The sequence below is a fragment of the Podarcis melisellensis genome, assembly GCF_964234715.1.
Source record: "Podarcis melisellensis genome assembly, chromosome: 13".
NCBI lineage: Eukaryota > Metazoa > Chordata > Lepidosauria > Squamata > Lacertidae > Podarcis > Podarcis melisellensis.
This window is the reverse complement of record NC_138545.1, coordinates 170,791-181,701: the sequence shown is the minus strand read 5'-3', so window position 1 is coordinate 181,701 and position 10,911 is coordinate 170,791. Positions and strand designations below refer to the sequence as shown.

At 49.1% G+C, this 10,911-nt stretch overlaps 1 protein-coding gene across 2 annotated transcripts in view; it reads right to left on the bottom strand.

Moving 5' to 3' along the window:
- Positions 1–214: 214 nt before the first annotated feature.
- Positions 215–10,911, bottom strand: part of LOC309354614 (uncharacterized protein) — a 34,964-nt gene continuing 24,267 nt past the window's right edge. The window contains exons 1-6 of one of the 2 annotated variants that reach the window (XM_081884848.1): positions 8,579–8,724; positions 6,548–6,968; positions 6,326–6,407; positions 6,045–6,121; positions 3,266–3,392; positions 215–2,562 (exon numbers count right to left, since the gene is read on the bottom strand). In XM_081884848.1, coding sequence (XP_081740974.1) covers positions 1,232–2,562; positions 3,266–3,392; positions 6,045–6,121; positions 6,326–6,407; positions 6,548–6,901 — 1,971 coding nt within the window. In that variant the 5' untranslated portion in view covers positions 6,902–6,968; positions 8,579–8,724 and the 3' untranslated portion in view covers positions 215–1,231. Of the gene's footprint in view, positions 2,563–3,265; positions 3,393–6,044; positions 6,122–6,325; positions 6,408–6,547; positions 6,969–8,578; positions 8,725–10,911 lie in introns of those variants that run through there. The other variant, XM_081884847.1, reaches the window with a different exon arrangement.

The following is a 10,911-nucleotide window of genomic DNA, read 5'->3' as shown; positions in this document are numbered from 1 at the left end:
CTGCCGGCTGCACCTTAGTGCACGCCGGCAATCTCGGACAATCCGCGGGTCTTTGAGACAGTCCTCCCCTGCCCTGCGGAGGCTGCCAGGGCTAATTACCCCCCTATCAGCCCTGACTTATTGGAAGGGCTGGGGTCCAATCTTGTGGGAGTCCGCCATTTCCCACTGCCAGAAACAGGAAGCCTTGAAAGGCATCTTCTAATAACTAAAGGGCTGTGTCATGGAAGATGGAGCAAGATGGTTTTCTCCTGCCACAGAGGTTAGGACTGAGGCCATTGACTTCAAGTTACAGGAAAGGAGATTCCAGCTAAATAGCAGGCATAACATTCTAACAGAAAGAGTGATATCACTGTAGAACAGACTTCAGCAGAAGGTGCTGGACTGTTCTTGATTGGAGAGGCTGAATGATGATCTGTCACAGACAGTGCTATTTTTCTAGAAAAAGAGGTGCCAGAACACACCATGAACTTCTCCGTTGTTTTCCTAGAATGGCAATGGCACACACCTGAGAGGAGCCAGAGCAGAGCTCTGGTGAGCTCCAGCTGAAAAATATCAGCCCTGGTCATGGATACTTTAGCTGAGCTTCCTACAATGCATGGGGTTAGGTTAGATGACCCTCAGAGTCCCTTCCAACACTGTTTTGGTTGTTTAGTGGTGTCCACCTCTTTGTAACCCCATGGAACAGAGCACGCCAGGCACCCCTGTCTTCCACTGCCTCCCGCAGTTTGGTCAAACTCATGCTGGTAGCTTTGAGAACACTTTCCCACCATCTCGTCCTCTGTCGTCCCCTTCTCCTTGGGCCCTCCATCTTTCCCAACATCAGGGTCTTTTCCAGGGAGGCTTCTCTTCTCATGAGGTGGCCAAAGTCTTGGAGCCTCAGCTTCACGATCTGTCCTTCCAGGGAGCACTCAGGGCTGATTTCCTTAAGAATGGATACGTTTGATCTTCTTGCAGTCCATGGGACTCTCAAGAGTCTCCTCTAGCACCATAATTGAAAAGCATCCATTCTTCGGCGATCAGCCTTCTTTATGGTCCAGTTTTCACATCCATACTTCACTACTGGGAAAACCATAGCTTTAACTTTACGGACCTTTGTTGGCAAGGTGATGTCTCTGCTTTTTAAGATGCTGTCTCTGTCTTCCAACTCTATGATCCTACAATTCAACTATTCTCCCTGCTGAGAGTTCTTGGATGGAAAGTGAGGTTGGCCCTCTGAAGCTCTTTCCACATTCTAAGCGCTGTTATGGTTTCTCCCCATATGGATTCTTTGATGGGAAATGAGATTGTCCTTCCGACTGAAGCACTTTCCGCATTCCAGACACTTATAGGGTTTCTCCCCTGCATGGATTCTTTGATGGGAGGTGAGATTGGAGCTATGATTGAAGTTCTTTCCACATTCCAAACATTGGTATGGTTTCTCCCCTGTATGAATTCTTTGATGGGAATTGAGACTTTCCTTCCAACTGAAGCTCTTTCCACACTCTTGACATTGAAATGGTTTCTCCAGTGTATGAATTCTCTGATGGGCAGTGAGACTTTGCTTCTGGGTGAAGCTCTTTCCACATTCCAAGCACTGATATGATTTCTCCCCTGTATGAGTTATTTGATGGTTGGTGAGAGTGGAGCTCCGATCGAATCTTTTCCCACATTTTAAGCACAGATATGGCTTTTGCCCTGTATGAATTCTTTGATGTAAACTGAGAGAGCCACTGTGACTGAAGATCTTTCCACATTCCAGACACTGATAGGGTTTCTCCCCTGTATGGATTCTTTGATGGGAAGTGAGACTGACCTTATGAATGAAGCTCTTTCCACATTCAAAGCATTGATAGGGTTTCTCCCCTGTATGAATTCTTTGATGGATAGTCAGATGATTCTTTGTACCGAAGCTCTTTCCACATTCCAAGCACTCATATGGTTTCTGCCCTGAATGAATTCTTAGATGGACCGTGAGATGGATGCTTTTTCTGAAGCTATTTCCACATTCAAAGCATTGATAAGGTTTCTCCCCTGTATGAATTCTTTGATGGGAAGTGAGAATGGCCATGTGACTAAAGCTCTTTCCACATTCGAAGCACTGATAGGGTTTCTCCCCTGTATGAATTCTTTGATGGGAAGTGAGACTGGAGCTTTGACTGAAGCTCTTTCCACATTCCGAACACTGATAGGGTTTCTCCCCGGTATGAATTCTTTGATGGGAAGTGAGACCAGAGCTATGACTGAATCTCTTTCCACATTCCAAACATTGATAGGGTTTGTCCCCGGTATGAATTCTTTGGTGGGAAGTGAGATTGGAGCTCTGACTGAATCTCTTTCCACATTCCAAGCACTGATATGGTTTCTCCCCGGTATGAATTCTTTGGTGGGAAGTGAGATTGGAGCTCTGACTGAATTTCTTTCCACATTCCAAACACTGATATGGTTTTATCCCAATAGGATTTATTTGATAGGGAGTGGAAAGGGAGATGGAGTTCTTTCCACACTCCAAATATTCATATGGTTTCTCCACTGTGTGAATTTTGTCATGGTCTCCCTTGTTCTTCATTTCCAATTCAACACCACCTGCGATGAAGAGAGAAATGGATTAGAACCTCAGAAATAAATGCAGCCCCAAATGATTGGACAATGAAAATTAACTCTTGTGATAGTGGAAGAAGGGAGGAGGGTTAGGCATGAGGTCTTACTACAGGGTTCACTGCCTTTGCTGACTGGTATTCATGGACGGATTTGTGGGAACCTGAGATGTGCAAAGCCTGGCTCTTTTCTTGGATGGATTTTGTTTGGCCCAATCATGGAATTTTCTGCATCTCTATTGTCAGTCACCTGTTTGTTGCTCCATTTCCAAGGTCCATAGTCTTTTTGGTCAACCAAAAACAGACAGAAGCAAAAAGAAAAACTCACATCCTGACAGAATCTACTTTCACTTGCCTAAAAATTATGAAAACTACATTTATGAAGGCCTGGGCACTTCAGAGCAGGCTGATCAGGATTTTTTAAAGTCGTAACTGGAGGAGGAATTTTCACAGATGAAACAATCCATACCCCTCCAGTTATGGTGACCTGTGAAGTGTTACCAGGTGCTGTAGGTGGTGCTGTTGAGCTCCAAAAATAATCTGGCAGGTTTCTCATTTTGAGATAGATAGATTATAGATATAGATATAGATAAGATGATAGATAGATAGATATAAATAGATATCATAGATTGTATCATAGATTGATCTATGGAATTTCAAAGCACATATCATCATCCAACTGGGAGCCTTACCAAGGGAGGCCATGATCCCACGATTCTCCTCCATGACTTCCTTATGCAAAGCTTTCTGGTCAGGATCCAACAACGCCCACTCCTCCTCCGTGAAATGCACAGCTACATCTTCAAAGCACAGAGGACCCTGAAAGGAAAAAGACAAGGGTCTTCCTCTAAGGCAGTCTAAAGATTATCTACTACACTTTGCGGTGGTGTTTCCTGCCTGTTCATTGCTGTGTTGTGTTAATTGCAATGAGAAGACTCAAAAATGCTCAGCAAAGGTCCACTAGGCTGTACCACTTGGTCCCTGCAGGGATGGCGCTCTGAGGGTTGGACACCTCTAAGTGTTTTTGGACCATAAACTGGTAGACAAGTCTGAAATCTTGGACCAGCCAAAAAGGATCTGGGGTAGAATGCAAGGCTTGTGAATAGGTATTACTGACATGGCTTGCAGTTTTTGGGACAGAAAGTATCGGTCTAATATGCGGAGATCTTTCCTATTCTATTGATTCAAGAAGGTTCTGGAAACTTGTCTGGGTCTCACAAGCTACAAGCTGCTACAAGCTGCAAGCGTCTAGTCTCTAGATGATCAGCATTTTTCCCCATTCTGGCTGGAAATGAGCAGAAGGTTCCTGATGTTTGGGTTATTCCTTCAGAGAAGCTGAGTACAGCTGTTTGAAGCCGGCCCTGTTAATTTTCTATCCCAAAGCCATGCTGCCTATAAACAGAGGCCAGAATTCCTTTGTCGTGGATGTGAATCCAATTATGGCTTCCTTTGGAAGAGGATACTGTTTGGTACAAGGAAATGGCAGGTCTTTGCTGTATTTTAATTTGACTGCTGTGGCAGATTCAAGAGTTGCACAGGGTTAGATTCCAGCCCCCACAACCAAGGGGGTATCTCGTTCTTCAGGTCAAGGGGGAGGCCTCTAAACTCTCTTTCCTGCTTAGCCTCCTGCACTATCCCTTCAAACTTAAGCATTTAATAATTATGGGCTAATGCTTGCCTGGATCTGCCTGGGGTCTCCTTTGACTTCTCTCATCTAAGGTGTTGAACTCTGATTTGGCTATTGAAAATAACTTGCTAATGCTTTCCCCATCATAACCAATATGCGGGTGTCAGAGGCTCAGGAGGAGAGGCACAGGGGAGAGAGGGAATGGAGAGCGAAGGGGAAGAATCTGAGGGAAGGGTAGGGGAGTATGACAGTGACCCGAGAGATTCCATGAGTTTCTCCAGCGAATCAGAAGATTCCCAGAGGGGGGCGCCCATGGCCAGGGCAAGGGGAGTCCCAGGGGGACGCACCAGAAACAAGAGGCCAGCGGGGATTCCCAAAGCAGCAGCTGGAGATCAGGACCAGCTTCCCCACCAGAGCGTAGTGGGGGGGAAGGGTCCCATGGATCAGGGCCAGCGTCTCCCCCAGCAGGAAGAGAAGATGAGTCAGAGCTGGCCACGCCTCCATCGCAGAGTGAGGGAACGGAGGGGAAGTCAGGTTCAGCTAGCCTCCCCGAAGGGGGAAGCAGTGACAGGAGCAGGGTAACGGTCAGGAGGAAGGTTGCCGGCTGGGCGCGCGTGCCAAGTTCGAATGTGCAGGCGCGCGGCACAGCAGGAAACCCGGATTGGGAACCAGGTCCTAAAGCCCGCCGGAGGCAGGGGGAAGACTCAGGGGACTCAGCGTCAGAAGAGTCTAGAAAGGGCAAGACCCCAGCGGACAGGCGGAACCAGAGGAGGAAAGAGCAAAGGAAGAGGTGGAGCAAGGCTAGAGTCTTAAACTGGTGTCTGGGGGAGGAGATTCAGACGGAGCTTCAGCGGTCTAGAGTTTGAGACGTAGGGCTGCGCGCCACGGCTTTGAAATCGAAACTGAACTGCAATAAAGATCTCTGTAAATAGTAACGAACTGGCGTTGGTCCTTTGTGAGCTGGGACCTCGGGCAGCTCTGACAGCGGGTTTAGGGCATTCCTGATGTCAAACATGGATTTGTCCTTAAAGAACCCATTTACAACTCCCTTCATGTTGGGAAGTTTTCCAGGTAAATCCCTGCCTATGTTTTATGGCGGCTACCAGACGGACGTAGTATTCAGATGGATGTTCATCTGTGTAGCCCTTTAAGACGGTTTACGACATTACACTGTTTGCTGACTGGCAGGTTTGATGGCATCTAGGATGGTTTTCTTAAAAATCTTCAGGCACTAGGATCCATGATCAGTGTCATAGCCCCGGGTGGGCTTGTTGGCTATGGGGTTCCCCATTGACAAAATGGAGGTAAGTCAAGGTCTCTGTCTCCGAAATGGCACTGGGACCCTGTTTTGCCCTGGTTTAAAGGTGGGGAAAGGCTGGGGATGAGGATCCACTCTGTACTTTCCCCATGCTCTGTTTTGGGGTGGGGGAACCTCACAATGACCAAAAGTCAACTTCACGGGTCATATGGAGGCAAAAATGAAAGGACGTCCTCACTCTTCACCCCATGGTCTGTTTTTTGGGGGGGAGGTGGTGTTGGGGAATCTTGGTCACTGTTTCTATGATATGTCAACTGCTTAGAAGCCCATCGAAGCACTCGATCATAAATATATAAATAAAACTAAAAGTATTGATAAATAATACTAGCAACATGCAGAAGGCTAGTTAAGGTGGGGAAGCTGTTCCTGATTTTCAGCAGATAGACCTCCTTGAATGGCACTTTCAGCCTTTGTTTGGAACAGCTTTGACGAAACCAAAGAGGGAGAGAGGGATTTCTTCATTCCCAGAGGAACCCTGGCTGCCCCACTCCTGAGCCTCTTTCCCCACAAGGCTCCTTCCTCCTACCTGATCTGCTTCTACAGCTGCTGCTTCCTCTCCACCAGCAGGAAAAGACGGGTGAGGAGGTCTTGTTCTTCTTTCACCTGAGAGACAAAGGTTAGTTGGAAGCCAGGAGTGCATGCTTCTCTGAAATGTACATTTTGGTGGTCATACCAATTTCATAGCTTTGTTGTGCTCTTCTGGGCCCTTGGTCCCAAATGTCTCCCCCCCCCCAATTGAAAGAACTCAGAGATGACTTTCAAAAGCAACAGAAAGACCAAACAGAGAAGAAACTCCTTCCTCCTTACCTAGTGAACTCTCTCTGGTGTCCAACGGAGTCCTCTCTGCCTCTGAGTAATTGGAGCCCATTTCTGCAACCAGATCCTTTTCCTGAAAGAGCAACAAAAATGGTAGAGGCAAAATGCCTTGGATACTTCCTAAAAAAGGATGATCAATTCATACAGTATTTTAGGATCTTCTCCCTCCTGTTCAGAGCTCCTTGGGAGCATCCAGAGGAAAGTCTCTCTCACCTGCTTCCTCTCCTCTGCCTGACTCAGGAGGAAACCTTCGGCCAGGGCCACCACCTGGGAACTGGTCTCTGCTCCGCATTCCCTCACCCAGCTCTCCATCTCCGCTGGAAGGACAGCCAGGAACTGCTCCAAGATCACCAGGTCCAGCATCTCAGCTTTCGTGTGTCTTTCTGGCTTCAGCCACTGGTAGCAAAGGTGGTAGAGTCGGCTGCAAACCTCTCGGGGTCCTTTGGCCTCCTGGGAGCAGAACTGCCTCAACTGCTGGCTCTGCGCCTCTGAGCGAATGGTGTCCTCCTCTCCCAGGAGCTTCTGCACTGAGTTTTCCCATAATCTCCCACTGCTCCCAGTTTCCATGGCTTGGCCTCTTCCTCCTTCAGGGCCAGTTGAGTCTCTCTCTCATCCATCTGACCTCTCAGGAAGCCTGCAAGAGATCAGAAGGAAACTTTTTACAAAAGAAATCCAAAAATCCAAATTAACACCTAACATTCAAAAGCAATTAAAAATAAATCCTCCCCCAAATAAAACAGCACCCACCGGAGTTAAAACTCGATCACTGCTACAAAAATAACTGGAATTTCTAGGCACCTATTCATTGTATAAAGCAACGTATAAGTGGACTAAAACCATGTGCATTTACAAAATACACATTCAGGGGCCAAACAGTTCAGCCAGATGCCTGAATCAGGAGTAATCATAATCATAATAACAATAATATTATCATTTCCCATTACAAACATTTTCCCACCAGAGAAAAACGCACACTTTCTACATTCAGCTACCTTCCAAAATCCTGCTCCTGCGTCAGAAACTCGGCTATGATCTTTTCATCAGGTCAGTGCCTAGAATCCATCCAGTTAATCCATTTCGAGAAGCCCCCCCCATTAACCCAGCACTGCTGCTGCCAACGTCCAGGCCAAGCTGCGCTTGATTTAGGGAGCAGGTAGAGGAAAGAAAGTCGGCTCCGTGGAGGGAGGGGTTGCCCAGGTGGATCAGCTGAACACGGCGCCCTCCGGGGGGGGGCTCAGCTCCCCGGCTCTGGACCCGAGGGGATCCTTGCAATGCCCTCTCTGTGAAGAAGCCCTGGAAGAGGGGCTGGAAACGGGCCCACCACCCCGCGGCCATATTATGGGCTGGGATCCCCTCTTGAGTCATGGCATAGTTATACTCCCCTTTATTTCTCCAATGAGCTCAAGGGGGCATCCATGGGTCTGTAGCTGCACACCTCCTGGGAACGAGCCCCCGCCCTGGCTTTGCAGAGATGGAGGGGGAGGACCCTGGGCTCCCTGATTTGGGGGTGGGCAGGGAACCCCTCTTCTCCCCAACGCCCCCTCCGGGGTAGCAGAGAGGAGACTCACCAGAGCGCAGAAGGCGCCGCCGAGGCAGCATTTGCAAAGGAGACGACAGCCCCCTCCTCTTGCAGGAAGGGGGGAGGAAAGCGAGGACCTGCCCCCCGCCACACTTTTATATCCTGTCCTCTCTAGGAATCCAGCTCAACTCTTTTTAACCCTTGGCAAGCCGTGCGCACCCAGCTCACCCTTCTCTCCCTCTCTGCGTTTTCGCCTCCAGAGCAGGAGACCAGCAGAAGCCATGTGTGCTGCGCAGTCAGAGAAGGTTTTTTTTGGGGGGGCGGCGGTTCTAATCTGCTCCCTCCCTTGTGTTACGGAAATGAAAGCGGGGCGCATCTTACTGGACGATGAGTCCTGCCACCTTCCTTCATAGTCGCAGAAGCACTGCATTAACCAGGGCTGTAAACCAGCACGTTCAATCGATCAAATAGAAGCTCAATATTGTCGGAATGTTCAGGGAGGCAGGAGAGGATATATTGTTTAATAATATCCTTCCTAATTTGCCTAAGCAAGTTCAATGACTTAGCAGACTTTAAACACTCCCCCTTTAAACGCACAGCGGTTAACTTGTTGCCAGCTCGTTTGAGCTTCTAAGTATAGGATTTCTGGTAATTCCCTTTTGTCCCTCTTAGAAAGAATAGACACGACAATCTTATTTAAAGTCAGTAAAAACAAGTTTACTCACAGTATCATTAGTTCACAATTGCATCTCTGAAGGCAGACTTAGGTTACAAAATATATACAAGTGGCACTATCCCATACTGGGTGCTCTGTTGGCTGGAAGGAAACAGGGCATTTCTAGCTGAAGAGCTGTTGCTTCTTCCATAAAAGCAAGATAATAATATTATTATTTTTTTATTTATACCCCGCCCTCCCCAGCCAAGGCCGGGCTCAGAGTGGCTTACAAGCAATAATAAAAACAAGATGAATGATTACAACTTAAAAACAAAAATAAAATACAACATTAAAATAATGGAACATTAAAATATTAAAATGTAGCCTCATCGCAGGAGGAGAAGGAAAAGAAGGGGAAAAAAAGAGGGAGGGAGGGAATCAAATTGGCTCCAAGCCAAAGGCCAGGCGGAACAACTCTGTCTTACAGGCCCTGCGGAAAGAAATCAGATCCTGCAGGGCCCTGGTCTCATGAGGCAGAGCGTTCCACCAGGCCGGAGCCAGAGTTGAAAAGGCCCTGGCTCTGGTTGAAGCCAATCTAACTTCCTTAGGGCCCGGGACCACTAGGGTGTTGTTATTTATGGACCTTGAGGCTCTCCGTGGGGCATACCAGGAGAGGCGGTCCCGTAGGTACGAGGGTCCTAGGCCGTGAAGGGCTTTAAAGGTCAAAAGCAGCACCTTAAATCTGACCCTGTACTCCACCAGGAGCCAGTGCAGCTTGAAAAGCACTGGGTGAATATGCTCCCATGGCAGAGACCCCGTGAGGAGCCTCGCTGCAGCATTCTGCACCCGCTGGAGTTTCTGGGACAGCTTCAAGGGCAGCCCTGCATAGAGCGAATTACAGTAGTCAAGCCTGGAGATGACCGTTGCATGGATCACTGTGGCCAGGTCGGGACGGGAAAGGTAAGGTACCAACTGCTTGATGCGGCAAAGATGGAAAAATGTCGCCTTGGCTGTTGCTGTAACTTGCGCCTCCATGGAAAGGGAGGCATCAAGGATTACACCCAAACTCTTAACGGAAGGCAATGGCACTAATTGGGCCCCCGCAAGAGAAGGGAGTTGGTCCCTCATCCCCATGCCATCCCGACCTAGCCATAGGACCTCTGTCTTCGAAGGATTTAGTTTCAATCGGCTCCCACGAAACCATCCAGCCACAGCTTCCAAGCATCTGGTCAGTGTGTTCAGGGCCGAGTCGGTGTGGCCATCCATCAGCAGATAGAGCTGAGTGTCATCAGCATATTGGTGACAGCCCAGCCCAAAGCTCCGGATAATCTGGGCAATGGGGCGCATAAAGATGTTAAAAAGCATCGGGGAGAGAATTGCTCCCTGCGGCACTCCACACACCAAGGAGTGGCGCGATGACATTTCCCTCCCTAGTGCCACCCTCTGTCCCCGACCAGAGATAAAAGAGCACAACCAGTTACGGGCTATGCCCTGTATCCCCACGTCTGCGAGGCGGTGGTTCAGAAGATCATGATCGACCATGTCAAAGGCTGCTGACAAATCTAAAAGGATCAGCAGTCCTGACCCGCCTCGATCCAGTTGTCTACGGAGATCATCTGTTAGGGCAACCAGAGCCGTCTCCGTCTGTCAGAGCTGCCCCTCGGTCCCAGCTCACAGAGGACCAACGCCAGGCTGTGTTTATGTACAAAGGTCTTTATTGAAGTTCAGTTTCCATTTCAAAGCCGCAGCGCGCAGCTCTACGTCCTAAACCCCAGACCGGCGAAGTCCCGTCTGAGTCTCCTCCCCTCTGACACCAGTTTAATATCCTAGCCCTGCTCCACCTTTTCCGCTGCTCTCTCCTTCTCTGGGTCCTTCTGCCCGTTGGTGCATTCCCCTTTCTAGACTCCTCTGACGCTGAGTCGCTTAGCTCCTCCCCCTGCCTCCGGTGAGCTTTGGGACCCGGCTCCCAGTCCTCATCCTCTGCGGTCCCGCGCTCCTGTACATTTGAACTTGCTTCTCGCGCCAATCCAGTGACCTTCCTCCTGACCGTTACACTACTCCTGTCACTGCTTCCCTCTTCCGGAATACTGGCCGGATCTGACCTCCCCTCCGTTGTCCGACTCTCCGATGGAGGCGTGGTCAGCCCTGCCTTGTCTTCTCTCCCTGGTGGGGAATCCACTGGCCCTGATACTTGGGACTTTTCCCCCTCACTATGCTCTGGTGGGGAAGCTGGTCCTGATTTCCAACTGCTGCTCTGGGAGTCCCTGCTCCCCCCTTGCTCCTGGGGTGTTCCCCTTGGGAACCCTCTACCCCTGGCCACTGGCGCCCCCTTCTGCAAGTCTTCCGATTCGCTGGAGAGACTCATGGAATCCCTTGGGCCACTGTCATATCCTCCTATGCTCC